General features: G+C 45.9%; 1 protein-coding gene across 2 annotated transcripts in view; it reads left to right on the top strand.

Annotated features, from left to right (window-relative positions):
* The window catches only part of LOC102087515 (collagen alpha-1(VII) chain), a 120,510-nt gene that overhangs the window by 31,897 nt on the left and 66,546 nt on the right, over nt 1-22,067 (top strand). Inside the window, exons 15-36 of one of the 2 annotated variants that reach the window (XM_065049330.1) lie at nt 2,857-2,976; nt 5,898-6,044; nt 6,187-6,390; nt 6,728-6,867; nt 8,197-8,320; nt 9,622-9,765; nt 10,094-10,266; nt 10,702-10,833; nt 12,027-12,101; nt 12,644-12,724; nt 12,817-12,843; nt 13,674-13,718; nt 15,363-15,431; nt 15,543-15,629; nt 16,292-16,318; nt 16,484-16,537; nt 17,883-17,954; nt 18,369-18,404; nt 19,345-19,380; nt 19,661-19,696; nt 20,490-20,522; nt 21,741-21,812. In XM_065049330.1, coding sequence (XP_064905402.1) covers nt 2,857-2,976; nt 5,898-6,044; nt 6,187-6,390; nt 6,728-6,867; nt 8,197-8,320; nt 9,622-9,765; nt 10,094-10,266; nt 10,702-10,833; nt 12,027-12,101; nt 12,644-12,724; nt 12,817-12,843; nt 13,674-13,718; nt 15,363-15,431; nt 15,543-15,629; nt 16,292-16,318; nt 16,484-16,537; nt 17,883-17,954; nt 18,369-18,404; nt 19,345-19,380; nt 19,661-19,696; nt 20,490-20,522; nt 21,741-21,812 — 1,934 coding nt within the window. The remainder of the gene's footprint in view (nt 1-2,856; nt 2,977-5,897; nt 6,045-6,186; nt 6,391-6,727; nt 6,868-8,196; nt 8,321-9,621; nt 9,766-10,093; nt 10,267-10,701; nt 10,834-12,026; nt 12,102-12,643; nt 12,725-12,816; nt 12,844-13,673; nt 13,719-15,362; nt 15,432-15,542; nt 15,630-16,291; nt 16,319-16,483; nt 16,538-17,882; nt 17,955-18,368; nt 18,405-19,344; nt 19,381-19,660; nt 19,697-20,489; nt 20,523-21,740; nt 21,813-22,067) is intronic. The other variant, XM_065049331.1, reaches the window with a different exon arrangement.

The raw sequence follows: 22,067 nt of genomic DNA on the forward strand, positions 1-22,067 counted from the left end.
TCCAAGCATCCCAAAATCCAGACCAGTGGCCAAAGTCTTCAACATCATCAAACAGTCCAGCTGGAAAAGAGATGAGACCCGGGTAAATTATACTGTAGGGAGCCACAGGGGAGAAAAATGAGTAGGAGTGGACATGTCCTTCTGGCATGTTAAACAGGCTTGGCATAGGTAGGAAACCCCGGATATATTAACATGCTCCCCAGTGTTATTTATCCACAGCCATCTCAGAAAGGTAGGAGCCTCTCTGTAGGCACCGCTCAGGGTCAACTCACCAGCATGCACTCTTGAGATGTGATATTCCTTGAGTTGTGGCTCTGCCTCTTCAGACTCAGATTCTTGAGTCCTTTCAGTGTCCTTTTCACATGAAGTCATCTGAACCACAGTTCCCCACAGTGTTTAAAGATGCATCTGGATGACCTGTCCTCTCTTGGGCCACCTCCTCACATCCCTGTGTTGTGTCAGCAGAGTTTGTTGCAGGCGGTAACAAATGCAGATGAGATCCCTCAGCTTAACTGCAAAGTGCTCCCCTCCATCAGTTCATTAGAAAATGCAGCCTGGACATGTCTGGAAAGTAGATACTGGATAAATACCCAAGTCTTTCTTCAGTGCCATAGCTTGGAGCCATGAACTCTGCATAACTTGGGCTGTTACTTCAGACATCTCATCCTGGTTAATTTTTGCAGTGTCTCCTGCAGAGTCCAATGTCATTCAGACCGTTCAAGATCTGAGGGTTACTGACACTGGTGTTAACAATTTGAAGCTGTCTTGGAGGAGGCCTCCTGGGGTGACTAATTATAAGTTAACCTGGATGCCACTCATCCTGCTCTCTTAGCGAGGTGTGGTATGATTGTCCCCCTGGACTGGGCACTGGGGAGGGCAAACCTTGAATCCTGGGGGCAGTTCTGGGCTCCTCATGCCAAGAAAGGCCTTGAGGTGCTGGAGCGAGTTGAGAGAAGGGAACGGAGCTGGGGAAGGGGCTGGAGCACAAGTGTGATGGAGCGGCTGAGGGACCTGGGGGGTTCAGCTGGAGAACAGGAGCTGAGGGGAGACCTTCTGATCTCTGAACTGCCTGAAAGGAGCTTGGAGCCAGGGGGGTCGGGCTCTGCTCCCCAGGAACAAGCGCCAGGAGCAGAGGAAATGGCCTCAAGTTGCGCCAGGGGAGGTTGAGGTTGGATGTGGGAACAATTTCTTCCCCAAAGGGCTGTGGGGCATTGGAACAGGCTGCCCAGGGCAGTGCTGGAGTCACCAGCCCTGGAGGGGTTGAACACACACGGACATGAGGTTCTCAGGGGCAGTGCTGGACTTGGCAGTGTTGGATTAATGATTGGATTCAATGCCCATGAGGGTCTTTTCCAACCAAAATGATTCTATGAGGACAGAGCACAAGGAACCTCAGAAAACAGGAGCTTAGCTCAGCTCTTTCCTTTTCCCACAGATCATCCGGGTAGATGGGGACGATAATGTCTACAGGAGCAGGTTGAAGTGCTGTAACTGAGCCAGGTTTTAGTCGCTAACAAAAATATCAATAGACATAGTTGGGATTTGGGAAGTCAGAGAAGTTGTTCCCTTCCATCAGTGTACGTGATGTCTTTGTGACCGCATCTCTCACCTACCTGTGCCTCAATTTCCCCAGATGCAAAACAAGCACCTTGATGGTGAGGTCCCATAAGAGATGTGGGAAGAAACTGCTGTAACAATAATTGTTAATAGCAATTACCCTGCCCTTTCTATGTAACACTGGGGTCTTTTTGAATGACTCCTCTTAGGTGGTTTGGAAACCTCCCAGGTGCTTGCAGCAGAAACAGTCTCCTTCACAATCCCCAAACTGAAGGAGAGTACCACCTACACCATCGGCATGTCTGCAATGGTGGGGGGACGGGAGGGCGGCCCCACACTCCTCACAGCCAAAACCTGTGGTACGGGACTGCTGGATGGGGACAAGAGCATCTCCACGTTAGTGCTAGGGGCCATCTCTTCCTAGGAGCTCTCATGGGATGTGAGGGTGGAAAAAAAGCAATATTGGCTGCTAGACACCTTATTACTTCTCGGGTCCCACCAACCAGCATGCCAGAAATCATGCATTGGTCCTTTTCTTCTTATCAAGGAGAAATGTTGGGACTTCGCCTGTTTTCCACTGCCAATAATCACCATGAGATGTGACTTTTGTGACATGTTATATTGAAACCACCTATTTAGTTACAATATCTTGACAATTTCCAGCGGATAAAGGCAAACGTCAGCACTCATGATGCTGTGACATCATGCGTCTTGATTGCTGCTGCAGAATAGGCAAATTTGGAGATCAAATGGTGGAGAAGGTCAGGGGTGTAGAGCCAGCGCTGTAGTTTCGAGGAGCAACAGCATCTGGCACAATGGAACAAGAAACAACTTTATTGCTTATCCCAACAGCTCCAGTTTCACACTCCGTAGTCTGGGCTGAAGATATGACAACAGGTATTTGCTCAATCTCCACCAGTTCCCACCAGCTGAGGATCTGAGCTGATTCAGGTTTCTGGAAAACCTCTCAAGTGCTGTAGGGATTCCTTCCTCTCACCAGAAATTTGGTGGTTTAGGACGAAGGAGGTCTCCAAAGCTGTTTGCAGGCTAAGATGTGTTTCCTGGCACACACATCTTTGCAGCTTGGGGTAGGTACCATCTGAGAGATTCACCAGCTGTGGACAAGTGTAGCCAAGATGTGCTTCATCCTCATCGTTTCTATCTGGACTTTTTGCTTTGAGTTTCAGTGGGGCCAGGCCTTGAGCCTCCCAAGGGATGCAGCATCTTTCTTCCAGCTCAGACAAGCTTTTGGTGGTAGCTTCTACCCCTTCTAAGATTTATTTATTTCATCTCTAACAGTGGATTTACCCAAAGTGACCGAGTTCACAGTGCAACAGGCTGGAGATTCAAGCATTTTGCTGACTTGGACGGCTGTTCCTGGAGTATCCATGTACCTATTAACATGGCGCTTGTCATCAGGTAATTTTTGTTTTGGTGGGGGAAGGAAGGGTGGTTTGTAATTTGGTCTCCTCCTGTGTGAGCTGCCCTGTCACCCAAGGAGATTTGGGGATGGAGCATGGACATGTGGTCTCTTTGATTCAGTCTTAAAGGGAAAACTTCTTTCCACAACCAGCCTTAAATGGCTGATGTTTCCTTCAAGTATCGTGACTCGTTTCTCTAAGTGATGTCTGGTTTGACCTGGGGTAAATGATGCCATCACTGATGACACCAGCTCTGCTCCTTCTTTAGAACCCATCTGGACCCTGTTTTGCAGGAGAACAAAGGGTTGACCATGGGGTGTTCCATACATTATCTCAGCTTCTTCATCTGGGAGAAAAAGAGGTGAAAAAAATGAAAGCCGGCCCACTGGGTGACCCATTCGGCCATTGCAAAATCCTTAGGGGAAGAAAAACGAGACGTGGAAATTGCTTGGAAAAAAGCCTGCTGGTTGGCATTATCAGTGTATCTTCATTTAAAGTCACTACCTGTCTATCAAGGATAGTTGCAGTAAACCAAAAAAGGTTGGGTTTTGTCATCCATACAACCTTAATTCTTATATTTTAAAAAGCTTTGCTATGTAGTAAATAGCTTTTAAAACTCTTGCAATAATTGCTCACAGTTTCTAGTGTGTATTTCTTTGTTTTGGCTCTATGGGGTTTGCCCTTTTAAAGCACCAGCTATATTATTTTTCTCTAGAGTGGGCTTGAACCTGTTTGAATATGGCAAAGTTCCTGTCATTGATGCTTCAACCACCAACTTTTTGCTAGTGATCAGTTCATCGTCGTAAGTCAACAAAGAAAAAGGACCTGACACAATTCCCTTGCTCTCCCTGCAGTGCTTTTTGAGTTAGTAGGTCGTCAGCTTTAATATTTTTTAATTTCAAGGACATTTTGGTATTGGCAGCTTCAGACTTGCAATATATGTCACTCAGGATGAAGTCTCCTGTGGTAGCATCGTTTTTTTACTCTACGTATCAGGGATAAGTGATTAGGGAACTGAACATTCAGTTCTCTAGGGTGATTTAAGTGATCTAATGCAACTGTTCCCCTCCTGTGCCATGCTGTTAAAATATCGATCCGTAAGTATTCAAAAATCATTGGTTTCAGAGTTGTCAGGGCTCAGAAATGGATAGTACCATGTTTGACAGGCCCCCTGTGCCCTCACTCAATCGATCCTTTTGAAATAGGTTTATAACTATTGATTTAACATTTCAATCAGATGAATCTTGCCACCACATTTCAATAGTACCAATGAGATCAAATTTATGCTTGAAAGTGAGTAATTCCAATTTCTCTCGTTTAATCACCCAGGCTGCCAGCATTAATATATAAAGGCAATTAAGAATTTTGTCTTTTTTTTTTTTTTCCTTTTTTTTTTTTTTTCTCTTGGTACCTTGATTAATTTTCTCCTCCAAAATTTGATTTTTCTCTAAACGAGTACTCATTCATTACCCATTTCCCTTGCCCCCCTTTTAAGCTCATTTAATGCTCTGCTCTCTGCCAGTTGACTCTAGCCAGCCTGCCCTATAGAAGATCGGTTCTCCTTCTACAGAGCTTGAGGTCATCCCAGCTGTAGACCTCCTCTGTCCAGTGTTACAAAAAACCAAACCCATGTATGTCAATGGGGCTCCATCCAGAGCCAGCCTTCCTCCCCCATGCGATAGGAAGGACCTTGGAGAAGAAGAGACTGAGAGATCTGGGGCTGTTCAGCCTGCAGAAGAGAAGCTGAGAGGGGATCTCATCAATGGTTATAAATATCTCCAGGGTGGGTGTCAGAGGATGGACCAGACTCTGTTCAGTGGTGCCCAACGACAGGATGAGGGGCAACAGGCACAGACTGAAGCACAGGAGGTTCCGTCTGAACATGAGGAGAAACTTCTTTCCTTTGAGGTGGCAGAGCCTGGCCCAGGCTGCCCAGAGAGGTTGTGGAGTCTCCTTCTCTGAGACATTCAAACCTGCCTGGACACCTTCCTGTGTGATCTGCTCTGGTGACCCTGCGTTAGCAGGTGGGTTGGACTGGATGATCTCCACATGCCCCTTCCAATCCCAACCATCCTGTGATTCTGTGAAGTTCAGCTGGACGTTGCCCTCCTCTCACTTCTTTGTATATTTTCTTGACTGTTACTGGAGCACCAAAGTCATGGTTTTCTTATACATCTAATCAACAGAATCTCATTTAATTTTGTACCTTCATAAAATCACAAAATCATTTAGGTTGGAAGAGACGCTCAAGATCATAGAGTCCAACATTCCAACGTCTAGTGAAAATGAAACATTATTTACACCAGTTCTGAGTTGATTGAGCTCTGGTTTTGTCTTTTAAAGGGAAAATTCTATTACAGAATGAAAATGTGAGTTTCACTTTGAACAGCATCAAAACTCATCATCCGTTCTTTCCATAATAAGACTCTTATAAAGTGTCAAAACATCATGGTGGCATTTCCACAGATTTTTCCTATCATCATGATTTTAGAACTAAACTATCAAATGCATGCAACCAAATTTCTCAAATAAGTTTGATCCTACTTTTCAGCAAGCTTCCCATTCATTAAGAAAAAAGAATCCTGTTTCTCTACGTGTTAACCACTGCAAACCATTGGTCTGTCACAGAGCTCAGCCTCAGATACCACCTGGACCAAGTGCCCTCTCCAAACACTTGTATGAATTGCCATTTTCATTTCCTATTCGTATACTCTAGAACTCCCTTGTCAGACACAAATAACCTTATTTCATCTGGTTTAGGACCTGACCATTGCAGTTTGCAAATGTCTTACCAAGAGCTCCAGCTCCAAAGCCCAGGACTTGTCTCATCTCCAAGTTCCCGTTTGCCATAGTTGATGTCATTAGAAGATGGGATGCTTCAGGCATGAGAGTTATTTCGAGTTTCTTCCTTTTTCACAGCTTTTGATCTTTCCCAGGAACTTTTGCCAGCAGCTTCTACATCATATCAAGTGACAGGACTGAGCACCAAAAAAATGTATTTGTTTTCTATAAGACCAATCTTTGGAGATATGGAGGGAGCAGAGACAACGCTCCTTGGGCAAACAGGTATGAAGACTGGAGACTTATGATGTAGCTTTACCTAGGGGACTGCTGCTAAGGTTAATTTCTTGGGCACCTTCTAATGCTTTGCTAAGTGTCATAACTAAAATAAGTTTAATAAACACCTTTTTTCTTTTGACTCTTACAGTGGGACCTCACAGAGACTCACCTGTGCCAATCGCTCCAGTGACTTCTGCAAAATTGGATATGATGGGATCCCCATCTGTACCTCCTAGGAATGTGGGGACAACTCCTCTTCCACTGGCCACCACCACAAAGCTACCACCAACCTCAGAGACCCCACTATTGACCACCGCCACGTCTGCACTGCTGACGGCTCTCCCCGAGCCAAGTGAGTGTGTATCTATGTGTGATTTGATGACGATGTAGCAGTAGGTCAAAACCACCAGGGACCATGGTCTTCTCTGATCTCAGGAGCCCAAATTAGTCTTTATTCATTGAGTAGTGAGAGCGGGAAATATCAGGGAAAGGGGAGACACAAACCCCATAAAATACAGTGAGGGTCTCAGCACTGCCCTGTGGGGTGAAGGTGCTGCCCGCTCACTCACCAACACTTGGCATCACGAGAGGTTTTTGTGTTCGGGTTTGTCTTGTTGCTCTGAACACAAAGAAACATGCTTCTGCTTTAGGAACCCCCAGCTTATGGAGATTTTCTCTTCCCTTTGCAGTCTGTGGAAAGTTCAAAGCAGACATTGGGTTCCTGGTGGACGAGTCCTCAAGTATTGGCCAGAGCAATTTCAATAAAGTGAAGGATTTCCTCTTCCGGATCATTTCCTATTTCCCTAAGATTGGGCCTGAAGGGACACAGGCAAGATTTTGTTATTGTATTTCCTAAAGGTGTTTTCCTTCCAAATGTTCACCTTTGGTCACTCCTGCGATGACAACAAACACGTGTTGTGGCTCAGAAAGGCTTTGCCTAAAGACGTGCGTGTCCAACATGACATGAATAAAAGTCTCCTAAATCTCAGCCTGCTCATTTGGATATATTTCCATTTCATAGTTATTTTTCCTAGAATGAGTCATCAGGAAGAAAGCAAATCCCAGACCTACTGAAATGCTGTCTAGGTTATGGAGCTCAGGGGTATATCAGGTGTGGGTCCCCCCTCTAAGACCCCATTTCTGCCCACATCCACCTTGCTAATGAGTGGAGACCCAGTTGGAGACTGAGATGGGAGATTGAGCACACACCAGCAACTGCATCCTCCAGACAAGCAGAGGACCAGATCCCCAGACTGTGCTATGAAACACCTCAAGGGCAAATAAAGCCTACAGCGTTGAGCAACAACTCAGAAAAGCCAATTGGAGGACTCAGTAGATAATTTTTAGCAGTCATTTGTGTATTAATGTAATTAATACACATTAATGTAATATCTGAATTAGCCCTTTGAAAGGGAGACCTGCATAGCTTACTTTCAGTTGATCAGGAAACAGGGAGCTTCTTGCACTCTTTACTTACAGGTAATCTTGAAGGTGTAGGCACATGATCACGTTACCCTGGGGTGACAAATAATTCTGGAGAAATGAAGACATTTCGATTTAGATGGCTATAGTGTGAACTCGATAGCTCGCCTCTTTTCACACTCAATGGAGATCAAGGGTTTAATTCAGGAGGGATGATGTGTCCTGCTATGGGAACTGTTGCAGCAGGAGATGCTCCCACCCAACCATGAGCTTCCTGAAGTGCACAGGTCTCCCATCAGTCCTGTGCAGAAACCTCTGATGCCCCAGAACAGGGGTGTGAAACTCATTTTCACTGGGGGCCACATCAGCCTTGAGATTGCCTTCAAAGAGCTGAATATAATGTTAGGACTGTATAAATGTACAAGTAATTACATTTCTAACAGTCCTAAAGTTACATCAGGCAACTGCAAGGCTGATGTGGCCCCCAGTGAAAATAGTTTGACACCCCTGCCCTAGAAAGTCTTAAAAAGCACTTTGCCTGTGCTTAAGTATATGGACCGTGCCCTATGTGCCTATGAACCCAACAGCCATTTTTGTGCCTAGAAACACAACTTCTTTTGACTCCCGTTGCACCGCAACTAGTTGAATTATCGAACTCAAGGCAGTTTATTGTGTGATGGCACATTTGGTGTGTGCCTGAGCCCTCCACATTTTTAACGCCCTTTTTTTTTGGCAGGTTGCTGTTGCTCAATACAGTGAAGAGCCGAGAGCAGCTTTCCACTTCAACCAGCACCGGGATCGCAACAGCGTCCTGAGAGCCGTCAGGGGACTGGGCTATACTGGTGGCAACACAAAAACAGGTGTGTATGGATGAGGTGCACACGTGGGGTGGATCTTCTGGACCAAGACGGAGGATGTAGACCAGGGACAGCATTTGTCTGAGTGCTTTAAACCCATTTACAAGGCTAGAAAGTTATGGCCCAAAGTTCTTCAAAACTGTAAGTGGGGGACTTAATTAGTTTTTATTTCCAGGGATGGTTTTCCAACTAGCCTGTTCTTTATCCATGTCCTAGTTTTACTACTGGGTTTCTCTTCACTATTTTATAACCTTGCCTGCACCTAAGAGAGCTTTATGTACCTGGCTTGGAAACAAAGCTCATAAACATTAGGTAAGGATAGGTGATGGTGAAGCATCCTTATTGCCCACTGTATACACATTTTAATTAGCAAATTCCAACAATTATTGCCTCGTTACCCTAACAACCAAACAATGTGCCCCATCCTATTTTCATGGTGTGTCATCACGTAAATGTCCTTTGCTTACCACTGTTGTATAAATAACACAGCTCTTCACTAGCTTAGTGTCTTGGAAATTAAGATACTTTTCTTAATGTGGTTAAAAAGCTCAGTGACAGACAGCACTTTCCACCTACTCATTCCCAGCAGGGTATACCTGGTTCTCTGAAAGTACATAAGCAGTAATGTTAAACTGAAGGTATTAATAGTTAATTTTAACTTTACAATTTTAAACATGCGGTCTAAATGTCTTCCTGTCAGTCGACATAAAGGGGAGCCTTGAGGTGTGTTAATTAAAAGCTTATATACCTCATCCTGACTCTGGTATTAGTCGGGAACACAAAAAAGTGTGGCTGATCAAATTACAATAATTTTGATGGGACTGGTTGCGGAAAGCACGTGTGAAACTGGTCAGATTGCAAATTCCTAGGTAATCTTGCCTCTAATCCTTCTTTTTATGGAGGTTGTGTGAACAGAGGCATTCATACTTTTGGGGGCTTCTCAACCACTTCTGATTGGGGCAGAGTTTTTTGTGAAATTTTCCTGGTTTTCTAAAGAAATTTGGAAATGAGAATTCTGTAGGGTTTTTTTTTTTTTTCTAAAATGCAATGAAAATGCTTCAAATCTCCTGAAAGTATTTTTTTTTTTTTCCCCAAATGATCTGCTTAATTCAGCCTGGACCATTTCAGCCAATGTGATTTGCTGCTGTCTTATCTCCAAAGACATTGGCCCATGCTAGGGGCTACTGTCCATTTTTGGGGCCCCACTGAATGCTCTTTACTCTCCATCTGTGGAGGGATACTCACAGTCCCCACCTGCAGACCTAACAGGCAGATTCACACCATCCCTCTCCATGTTTACCCAGGTCGTGGTTTAGCCTACATGCTAAAGGAGATATTTCAGTCCTCCAGAGGGATGAGACCAGATTTCCCTCATGTCCTGGTCCTCATGACTGATGGGAGATCCCAGGATGATGTGCTGCCACCAGCCAGAGTAGCCCATGCTTTGGGTAAGAGTTGCCCTCTTGCATTTTCCTGAGGCCTTGGTTCTCCAATGATTTCCAGATAGTTGAGGCTGGTACATTATGTGATGTCTGCACTTCGAGTTGGCTTTCTTCACTCCTTCATCCTTTTTTCTCTCCTTCATCCTTCTTTCTGTCCCTAGCTTGAGTGTCTTGGTTTGCTATAACTCACACATGTTGCTCCAGGTGAGTTCTCGCATGGCTACTGGAGTTACCTAATCCCAGCAGAGGTTATTAACAGGAAGATTGTGATGAAGGGTTTGGAAACTCTGATCTGAGACATTTTTGCTTCCATTGAGTGAGCGATGTGTTTCAGGGATCCGTGTCATTGCTGTGGGTGTCTCAGGAGCTGACCCCGTTGAGCTCAACAGCATCTTGCTACAGCAGAACCTCCAGAACGTTTTCTATGTCACCACATTTGATGACTTCCCCCAGATCCTCCAAGAGCTGATAGAAGTCATTTGTTCTGACCCTCAGCCATCCGAGGAGGTGAGCTGCTTCACAACCCTTCGAACATAAGCCAGCTTGCTTGGCCCTGGTCACGCACAAGGGCAATCTTCTTCCTTGAGCAAAGTCACCCTGACCTCATTTACTGTCCAACCCTAGAAATAATGAACAAAATCTTTGAAATCAAGGGAGCGGAACCGTGTAAGCCAGAATCAGGCTTTGAAAGTTTTGTTCCGTAAGGCTGCTTGAATGTGTTATAAATTCATCGCCCCTTTCTAATGCTGGTTGATGGGTCATTGGTATGGATGTGAGCTCACCCACAGAGTATCTCAAAGAGTGATGTTTTATGTCTGTTTCAATGAAAAGGTTGGTGATATAAAAATGCAGTGACCTCTTGAAACCTGTTGAAGTCTGGTGTTTGATGTCTGGTTCTAAAACCTGGAGGATCACTAATCTAAACTAAACTCCATGCTGTAGGTTGTCAGGCATGAAGCTGATAAGCAATTGCCATTTGGTGAGACAGAGAGCAAGCTGCAAGTCCCTGATCCATCATCAGCTGAACCGCTTACCCAAAAAGTAGAGGAGTCTTGTGGTCCATGGTGTTTAAAGGTAAGAATTAGTTTGCTGGTGTCTGTCCAGGGGATTATATTTCAAAGAAACGTATTGACCACAGCTCTGATCACGTCACTTCTCATGCCTGTGTGGTGTGCAGTGGAGTTATATCAGTGTCAAGACCTTTAACTTTGGAAGCCATGTCTATGTTTGAGGAGGTCATCCTAGAAGCTGATATTTCAGCATGGGAAATGCAGCAGCCTCCTGTGCTCCTTCCCAGCGAACCAATGAAATGCAGGCCTTCCATAGCTCCTGCTTCATACCTACCAGCCCCATGCAGATGTCCCAGATGTTCTGTGGCTTCTCAGGTAGCTCTAGACTCCACACGAGCCACTGAACAGACCACCAAGCTGCCACTGCTTCTTACTTCAGAAATAAAAATGTTGGGAGGCAAATCTACCCACTTCTCCTACCAAGTAGAAGGCCAGAAGAAATGAAGAATAGGAGGACAACTCAAAAGCCCATATGCCCATCTAGTGTGTTTACTGGTGGGCTGTAGCCAGCTAGTCTGAACAGTCTATGTCAGCTTCCCTGGGGAAAATGAGAGTCTCCAGAGTAGTTGGTGGACAACTAGTCAGTGTGGTCAACAAATTTTGGTCATGCTGGAGTTCATAGGCAGGTGTCCACACTGGCAGAATAGCTCAGATGGTGATGCTATGGCAGTCTAAAATTAGGTAAGATGAATGTTGTCCATGGATGATTGAATCATGGTCTTTATTTAATCTCTGCAAAACTCCTTTCCACAGTTGCTCCCATGAGGGAGAAGAATTGCATTGACATCACCCTGAAGTATTGCAGATGTGTAACCAAGAATATTTAGTGTCTCTGAGCCAAAAAGCAGATCTTGAACTATAGATGCAACATGGGCCAAGACTTCATGAGGCATCAATACACTCCCTGACTGCATTTTGTCCTCACACAACTCTACTCTCTATCCTGTTGTCCCAATTTCAAGACATAAGCCAGGGACATGATAGATAACACATGACCTCCAGGAGGCTTTAAATAATAAATAAATCTCAGGATAGTAATAGGTCTCTTGAATGGTCAACCCTGCTTCTTTCTTCTGTTGCATAAGCCAAGGGGCGTGCTAGTCTGAATTTCATGGTCACTTCGGTTTGGGTTTATTTGCCATTCTCGGCAAATAATAATTTCATTATCATTTGTTCTATTTTCCTTTTCCTTTCAAGAGCTTCAGAGGCTCACCAGCTCATGGAGGCTACAACCCATACAGCTTTATTCCAAAGGGAGAGAAAGGAGAAAGGGTGAGTCCATCAGCATGAACCATCCACTCGGTTCATTACTGTGCAACTAAATGATTAGAACCAAGGAAGAGGTCTAGCAAAAAATCATCTTAAGATCTTTTATGTTGGTGTTTTGATATATCCTGCTCCATGCAGGATGAGAGTAAATGGCCTCAAGTTGCGCCAGGAGGGGTTTAGATTGAAAATTAGGAAAAATTTTTTCTTGGAAAGGGTTGTAAGGCATTGGAACAGGCTGCCCAGTTCAATGGTGGAGTCACCATCCCTGGAGGGGTTTAAAAGATGTGTAGATTAGGTTCTTAGGGACACGGTTTATTGTTGTGTTGGACTCGATGATCTTGAGGGTCTCTTCCAACCAAAATGATTCTATGATTCTACGATTCTCTGCCAGCTTTGAAAATTGGGCTAAAGGGATCTGAAGCATGTGTGTGTGCTGGTAACTGGAGATTCCCTTAAGTGGTACAGAAGGTTGGTGCTGCATGAAGCAATTTGGGTTTGCAGGTCTGGGGACATAACCTGCATGCTGTCACTTTCTGTCTGTTTAGGGTCTGCCTGGGAAGGATGGCGTTCCTGGGCTGCCGGGCAGGCCGGGGCGGACAGGTCCTCCTGGTCCCCCTGGATTCATGGTAAGTATTCTTTTTAACAAACCTTGTCAAATTCCCATGTAAGAAAAAAGAGAACATGTCTCTCAAATCTTTCTCTGTCTCCTGTTTTGCAGGGTCTCCCTGGTATCCAAGGTGATATTGTAAGTATTTTGAATGCAGCAAAGATCATCAATACAGTGGGACCCTAAAGCTCTGCTTTTCAAGCCTTTCAAAGGCCGATTACATTGAGCTGGACAGGAGAACCAATTGACGCATTTTGCCTTTATGAGAGGCTATTGCTGTCACTGAATAGCTCTGAGTAGGTTTTCTTCTGTTCAGAGATTTGACAAATAATGCAATACAACATGGCCACATTTCTATGCAAGTAAACCTCGGTGAACTAGAGCTGTCCAGAAGGACAAGGGCTATGAACTCTGCCTTCAGTCGTATATATATGTGTATATTCAGGAAGAACCTGGGGCTATTGGTCAACAGCCTGTTGGAGATGAGCCAGTGTGTGTCCACATGGCCAAGAGGCCACCAGCATCCTGGCTGGGACCAGCACTGGTGTGGCCAGCAGGCCCAGGGCAGTGACCGTCCCTGTGCTGGGACCTGGGGAGGCCAAACCGCAGATCCTGGGGGCAGTTTTGGGCCCCTCACTGGGGTGCTGAAGCGAGTTGAGAGAAGGGAATGGAGCTGGGGAAGGGACTGGAGCACAAGTGTGATGAGAGTGGCTGAGGGACCTGGGGGGTTCAGCTGGAGAACAGGAACTGAGGGGACACCTTCTGATAGCTGAAAGGAGGTTGGACCCATAAATGACACATATATATTTCTCATCAATGTTGAGACCAAAATCCACTTCTAGGAACCATGACGATTTTGAAAGTGAATGAAATTTTATTAGAGACAGGTCTGTAACTTGAACATCCCACAATGATGGTTTTGCAGGTGCTTTGCTGTTTAAAGTTTCAGGATTTATTTTTAATTCCAGGGGTCTCCTGGCTATCCTGGACCAGCGGGACCAAAAGGAGACAGAGTGAGTTTTGTTCCTGTGTTTCATCGGGCAAAAGCTATTGTATTGCTCTGATCTCTAATTTTTAAGCATTTGTATGGTGACCATTGTTGAATGTGAACTTGGGAGCTGTATGTAACCAGCCCTACACTGCTAGTCTTCAGCTTGGGGAGAGGTCCTTCGGCTTTGCTAGGAGGAATCTAATGTCTTTACGGAGAAAAGTGCTCAGTCCTTATCACAGGCCCTTGGCACACTTGAGTTGGTTGGTGTTGCTTGGTTAGGTCATTCTGCCTTCCTGAGTTTCCACTAAGAACCAGCCTGTCTGAATACACTTAGGACAGAAAAAGGTAGGACTTGAAGATCAGTTGTAGGCAGATCCCAGGAGCAGCTGTCCTGTCCTTCCCGCATACCCCAATGCACGTTCCTCCTCCTTCCTTGCATCCACCTGAGCTGTCTGGCTACACATCAGGGAGCAGGTCCTGCTGAAAGCCAATCTCCTTTTTTTTTGCCTAGGGCCAGTATTATTTAATATATTCATCAATGACTTGGATGAGGGAATAGAGTGACTGTCAGCAAGTTTGCTGATGACACCAAGCTGGGAGGAGTGGTGACACTGGAAGCTGTGCTGCCATCAGAGACCTGGACAGGCTGGAGAGCTGGGCGGGGAAAAAATTATACATAGCAAGGGCGAGTGTAGAGTCTTGAATCTGGGCAGGAACAACCCCAGGTTCCAGTGTAAGTTGGGGAATGACCTATTAGAGAGCAGCGTAGGGGAAAGGGACCTGGGGGTCCTGGGGACAGCAGGGTGACCATGAGCCAGCACTGGGCCCTTGTGGCCAGGAAGCCAATGGTACCTGGGGTGGGTTAGAAGGGGGTGGTCAGTAGGTCCGAGAGGTTCTCCTGCCCCTCTGCTCTGCCCTGGGGAGACCACATCTGGAATCTTGTGTCCAGCTGTGGCCCCTCAGTTCCAGCAGGACAGGGAACTGCTGGAGAGAGTCCAGCGCAGCCACCAAGATGCTGAAGGGAGTGGAGCATCTCCCGTGTGAGGAAAGGCTGAGGGAGCTGGGGCTCTGGAGCTGGACAAGAGGAGACTGAGTGGGGACTCATTCATGTTTACAGATATGTAAAGGGTGAGTGTCAGGAGGATGGAGCCAGGCTCTTGTCGGTGACAACCAGTGACAGGACAATGGGTAATGGGTTCAAACTGGAATACAAGAGGTTCCGCTTAAATTTGAGAAGAAACTTTTTTGGTGTGAGGGTGGCAGAGCCTGGCCCAGGCTGCCCAGGGAGGTTGTGGAGTCTCCTACTCTGGAGATATTCAAAACCCACCTGGACACCTTCCTGTGTAACCTCATCTGGGTGTTCCTTCTCCAGCCGGGGGATTGGACTAGATGATCTTTTGAGGTCCCTTTCAATCCCTGACATTCTGTGATCCTGTGATTCTGTGATTATTTTTCTGCCACTCCAGTAAGCAGAGCTCATGTGGTTTCTGGTACCTCTTGCCAAAGAGTTGCTGCAAGCAGGTGGTTTGGGTTTGCGGCATAAGGAGGGGCTGTTTGGTTTTAATGTCACAGTGATCATTAAATTGCCTCTAAATTATGAAAATAACTGATTGCACCTGGACTTCCCAATGTAGCTAAGCATGTGTCTTCTTCCCTTTGTGTGCAGGGTGAACCAGGCTATGTCCTGGGAGGAGTGGAGGTGATTCCTGGCCAAAATGGTCAGCCTGGCCCCCCAGTGAGTATCATACCCAGGGTGTGGTGGACCCTTCAGGCTCTCAAGGGCTGGCAGAGGAGTGAAGGAGTTGGGAAAGAGCCTGTGTTCATCCTCCTGTTTTTGCTCTTGCAGGGACAGAAAGGGCAGCCAGGGGTTCCTGGGGTAGCAGGACCACCAGGTTTACCAGGGCCACAGGGGCCACCAGGAATCTCCATCAAGGTGAGCATGGTTGTTTGGAGCATGGTTCTGTGACGTTGTACCGCAGAAAGAGGGAACCTGACATAGCTCAGGATCTCTGGATGCTTTGTTCACTCACGGGCCTTGGGAACACACATTTCTTCTCTCTGTCATGGGAATGTCCCATTGAGGCATGAAAGGAGGAACCCTGCAAAACATTCCTATCATCAGGGTCCTGCTGTTCAGCACAGCGGGAATCGATGATGAGCTTGAAAAGGTGATGGTCAACATGGTCTGACATGGACCAACTAAGACTTTTCCAGCTCCAGGTTGTTGGGAAGGTTGTTTGGTGATCCTGGAGTGAAATACCCAGGATCACCTGTGCTGTGCACAGCCAAAACCAGGCTGATGGTTGTAACCAAATATCTGCTTGCACTGAGGGTGGGTCAAAAAGTCTCAGCAGAGATCAAGCTAATCTCCCCTCCTCTACCCTAAGGGAGGGTTGTCATCAGATACTGGTGGTTGAGGTGTCTGGAGCATGAGGGTTAGCAGACACCTCTGCTAAAGCTCCATCTTCCCTTTGGGATGTGGGTTTTGGTCTCTGGACTTAGCCTGCAGGAGCTTTTTGCTGAGACTAGGTTTAGAGAAGACTCCCTCTCTAAATTACCACCCCATGGTAATTCTCCTTGTCTTTTATGTTTCAGGGTGAACCAGGGGATTCAGGTAACAGGGTGAGTATCTGAGATTGTCTTTCACTTTTGAGTGTGATGAGAAGCCTTTATAAAAATGATTTCTAAGCTGCCCAAAAGGGTCTGGTTTCCACACTTACCAGAGGTCCATCAAGACCTAAAAGGACTGCTGGAACATGCCTTAAGATTGTCCTGTGCTTTATGCAGGGCCCTCGTGGAAAGAATGGCCTCAAGGGTGACAGAGGAGGTGCGGGAGAGCCGGTGAGTGGTGCACCCATGGTCAGTAGCTAAGGAAGAGCTGCCAACCACAGTAGGAAAGGGCTGTTGGCCTTGGGACGGCATCTGCCACCTGGGGTGACTGTAGAGGGACAATGTCTACTGCCAGTTTTCATCAGTTGCCTCTTCGGGATGCTTCACTCCGCTGATGAGGGCTGGCAGCTTAGCAGGGCAAATTAAGTGTTTTTCACTTTGTCAGCCTCATCCTGTTGACCTGTCACTCAGGAATTGCCAAAAGGGAAATGTTAGAAACCCGGTAAAGACATGAGATAACAGCCTTTTGTTGTGCCAAAAGCAAGGACAAGATCTTCCTTGTGGCACAGCTGTGAGACGTGCATCCATCACTGTGCTCACCATGATCATCAACTGTGTGGTGTAGTCAATCATGTTGGCAGATGATAACAAATGCCGCCTGATAAAGGCTGCTCCAAAGCGACAATGATTCACCCTTGAGCCCCCGCTGTCTCCACCACCCATGGAGCAGCTGATTATAACCCTGCTCCTTCCTACATCCCACTCCCTGGTCTGAGCAGGACAGAGAAGAACTGGGGCAGGTCCAGAGGGTGGCAAGAAGGTGGACCAAAGGTGTGGGACAGCAAATGGACTGAGCTGGCAGCAGATTCAAGACAAACATCAGGTGGTGCTTCTTTGCAGAAGTCCCACAAGGATGTTTTGGGTGTAGGAAGCTTGAGTTCAAGGGGAGATAAGTGAAGGAAAAAAGCCCATGGAGGACTACTAGGAATAAAAGAAACCACGTTTGTCTTGGGAAGTCCCTGCATTACAAATAACTCAAACCTGAAAGATTACTCATGGACTACATGTATGTCCTGTTCTTGCATCCTTCCCAAGGTGTATATTACTGCCTGTCATCATATATGGTAGCTTTTTTTGTTACCTTTGCCATATTGTGGAGCTGTATTCCATAGACCAACCATTTCCACATGTCAGTCTTCACCATTTCTGCATCAGCAGCATTCCTGTGGTCACACTTACAGCAACAAAGCCATAAAGAGCCACTGGAGAAGGCAGCTGCTGCCAAATCACCATGGGTACCCAGCCTCTGTCTTCCCATGTAATGAGCAAACACATCTTTATTTTCCTTTACCAAGTAAAGCCCGTGATCCAGAGCTTATTTGTGGGGGGAAAACAAGGAAATTTGTTTATACATAAACATCTCTAGAAATCCTCAGTGGCAAAGGAACCAGGCACATCAGTCTGTACATTTCTCTGCTTGTGTTTCTGCAGAATTAAATAATAAACCTTTTCTTTAGCATGATTGGTAACAAAGAGTTTATAATTAAAGTATTTTATAAAGTATCCTCCTTTTCAGGGGAAACCTGGCCTGCCGGGCCCTGTAGGGCTGGATGGTGCTCCCGGACTGCCTGGACCAAGGGGAGAAAAGGTTATTATTTGTTTCAGATGCTTGCAGGATCCATCAGCCCAAGGGGGATGATTACGATATGACTATATAGTAACTATATATATCATAACATGCATGCAATTTAATATTAGGCAGTAAGTATAAGGTATATATAATAATATGTTTGATTATACAAGATAATATATTATAGATAAAATACAGGTAATTAATATGCAATGTATGAGTGCGTGGACTAGGTAAAACATATGCTATATACTATATATATGACATGTATGTAAAAATATATATATATTTTTAATTTACTTTCCCCCTACTTTCATAATGTCCAGTGGAGATAACATGCTCAGCAGGCTCTTCTGCAGTATGTGAACCTCCAGTCTCATCCTGTTCTGCCATTGGAGCCTTGTTTTGACTAAAGCATCTTCTGTTTTCCAGGGTAACAAAGGGCAAGGTGGTGTTAAAGGGGAAAAGGTGAGAGTAGCTGGCACTGGAGTGCTGAGTAGGAGGGGAAGAAGCACTGGGTCTGTTTTTGGGCTCAAAACAGAGCAGTTGAGGTTATCTATTTGGAGATCCAGAGGGAGGGAATTTGAAGTCCCCCCACCCAAAGGCTTCTCCTGGTCAGATGTAACTGGACCTTGTAGCTACAAGCTACATGATCACAAGGTTTGGGAGCTCACTGCTGCTGGAAGAGCTCTCGTGCATGGGGTAGACCTTGCACCAATGGTAAATCCCCCGACACCGACAAACAAACCTTCAATATTCTTTGCCAGTCCATACTGAGTATTCACAGGTTGGTTTTATTGAGCCGTGCTTCAGGTTTGCTGTTTTTACAGCTCCCCCAGCTGCGCTTGTTCCGCACATACATTTGATTGTAACCTCAAAAGTCAAAAGAAATGGCAGCATTTCTTCCTAAGAGTAGCTAGAGTCATGAAAAGTGGAAATAGACTGTTAGTCTTCCTCCAGCCAGTGGATCTTGCAGGAGCAAGGCCCTGCAAGCACAGCGGGTACATTTACTCACAGGTTCCACCTCTGAGCAGAGTCCTGGGGCTGGGTTAGGCAAAACACTGACCTGGTCTGGTAGGTCCCATGCTCTCACAGCTGTCTTCATACCTTTTCTTGCTTGCAAAGACCCATCCTCAATAGGTTTGACCTGGGATGAGAGCTTGCTGCTCTGTGCTTGGTCTCCTGGTAGATGGCAACCAGGTGTGCTGGAGATGGGCATGGGGATTTCCATCTCTCACCCAAAAGCCCTCATAGCTGTCTGAAAGAGCTGTCTTGTAGTTAGTGAAAAATTGAGCTGAAGAAGCTTCTTCCTTTGGTTCCTCTGGCTGGGATCTTCTCACTACAGCACAGACAAAAATCTCCAAATCTGTTTTCAATCCAGTGGAAATTCTCTTTTGATGTCTTACAGGGACTCCCAGGACCTCCAGGGCAGAAGGGAAACCAAGTAAGTCAAACAGTAAGAGAACAACATGTTTGGCTAGCTCAGGTGAAGGTGTCCTGACCTTCCCCGGCTTGTTCCATGTGTACAACTCTTGTAAGCACAGTTGAGTGTGTTTGTTGGGGGGGTTATGCAGAGATGAAGCCCCCAGGGATGCACTTGAGCCCAGTGTCTCCTCTCCATCTTGTGCTTCTGAAATGAGTTTTGAGCTGATTTAAGGAATGGATGGGAAGAGCAATAAGAAGAAGTTTTTCATCGTTCATTTTATGTCCTCTTGCCTTGTCAGGGGAACCCAGGACTCCCAGGTGCTCCAGCTATGGGGGTAACTATGAGTGTATTATAGTCCTTCTCATGCTGTAGCTATGCGGTACCACCACCAGTGCTGCCAGTAGACCAAGGACCGAGAGAGATGTGTACCACTGAACTGCGGGAAGGATTAATGGACCTTTTCCTTGACCCTCCAGACAACTATGTCCTCTGCTTCCTTGCTCCACTTCTTGTATTCCCAGCCCAGCACCACAGCTGTCCACTGGCTCCTCAAAGGAGCTTCAGTGCTGTGCAGGAAACATCAGGCTAAAGCCTTCCCACCACTGAAGCCCTGTGCTCCAGGCCTGTCCTCCACTCAAGCTCCCCATTCCCAATGGGGTTGTGCTGGTCCCTGCTGAAGAGGAGCTGCTGATGGGTCTCCTTTGCCTCATTCCTATGTGGAAATAGGGCTCCTACAGCCTCCTCTTCATGTCCTTCCAAATGCTAGGGCAGCTTTAAGGAGAAACCTTGATGGTGGCCATTTCTGTGTACCCCACAGCACTTCTTCAAGGGCTGTGGGAGCAGCCGGATGTTGCATTAAGGACTGAGACTCAGTGGTGGTTCAGTTCCATCCCTGGAGCTAAAACTTACTGAAGCTGATGGGATTCCTTCACAAGCTTCGCTGGGTTTGGGGTTTGGCTTGTAGCCATTTCTGGTGTTTTATGACCCAGTGCAGGTGATGAGTTTCCTATCCCATAACAAGGCTGAGATTCTCTTGCTTTGGAAAAGGTGACATGAATAGAACCTCCTTTGAAAGGGAGATCTTTTTCCCTCAAATAATAATTTTTTTGATTTCTTTTTATCCTCAGGTTTTGGGACCTCCAGGCAAGAAAGGCATCAGGGTAAGTCCATTAAATAGCAGTGCTTGAAACTTAGATGAGAACTTGGCCTGAAAAAGTGAGAGTTGGAGCATATTTCACCGTTTGAAATCATATCTCCCCTGTGATTGACTGGAGAGGTTGGAAAAGTAGCAGTAGTCTTGCCCTGCTGATATTTCTTTTGGTTTTATTAGCATTTTATGCCTGTCATTGTCTTTCTAGCCCCAGTCCATGGGGAAATCTGGAGTTTCTATGTGCTAGTGTTAGAAGGTAGAGATCACCAAAGCACAGATCCAGCCAACACACCAAAGCTACTTGCCATCCAAGGGACACATTGACATGAAATCGAAGCACAGCTGAGGCTAAAAGGGACTTTTGGAGGTCTCTAGTCCCACACCCTTCTCAAAACAGATCCAACATCAAAGCTGGGTCAGGTTGCTCAAGACCTTTTGTGCTTAACATCTCCACAGATGGAGATTCCCCACTTCTCTGGGTCCCTGACCCAGTGTTTGTCATCCCTGTGACTGAAGGAAGTTGAATTTCTCAAACCAGGGAGATTTCTGAGACAGATCTGTGCCCTGACTATGTTGTCCATATTGTACATCTGCTTTATAGGCAGGTGGATATACTTCACTCTCGCACAGCCCTCATGGTGGAACGTGGTCTGGAATATCTTATTTTTTAAAATTCTTTATAGTTTATTGCCAATCTGCAGAGAAATAAAAGATCTCCCTTATCTCCCTTATTTACTACTTCTTTTGGCTTTTTGACTGCTAGCATTCATGAAATACCCTACAGTGCTTCATATGTCCTTCACGCTTTAGAGACAATGAAGTTTGTCCTTTTCACTGGGCCAACACACTTCCTTGGTCTTACTGTCCAGGTTGCTTAACACTAATTAGCAAAAACATCTCACTTCTTTTGAGCTGGCTGCCTGTAAACAGTGACATGGGACCTGAATTTTATCCTGCTTATACCACTATGAATGCACACATGGTGCTTTACATTATACAAGTTGCATCATTGGAGAGGTTGGAACTACTGTGATGGGTTTTGTATGGCAGAAGACCAGGTACCGCAGAGAAAGCTGAAGTGTAAGCCTAGTGATGGATGCATGGGTGGATTTTGCAAGGGAATGTTTTTCATGGTGTATTAAAAGTACAAAATGCAGCTCTAGAGAGCCACATGAACAGGCCTTGTTTTCCTGCATGATATTAGTTCTGAGGATGTCTTTATTCACAGGGAGATATTGGACCAACAGGGCCCCTGGGACCACAGGGAAACAAAGGAATACAAGGAGACAAAGGGGAGAAGGTAATGCACGTGCTTTCTTGGCACATCCTTTATGGGTAGAAGGGTTTGTTTTGTTTGTATCCACAAAGGAAGCTCTGAGGTAATGGAACTCCTCATGCTATCAAGGAGCACCCATGTGCTGTACACCAAGGGGAGACTCGTCACAGTGAGAACTCAAAACCTCCTTGAAAGGAAGTCAGTGAGAGGTGTAGAGTCACTGATTCTCAGCTCAGCCGGCTGCCCGCGGTTGATGAAAATCGCTAAGATCTGCTCTGT

Source organism: Columba livia, chromosome 1 (genome assembly GCF_036013475.1).
Source record: "Columba livia isolate bColLiv1 breed racing homer chromosome 1, bColLiv1.pat.W.v2, whole genome shotgun sequence".
In the NCBI taxonomy this organism is placed as follows: domain Eukaryota; kingdom Metazoa; phylum Chordata; class Aves; order Columbiformes; family Columbidae; genus Columba; species Columba livia.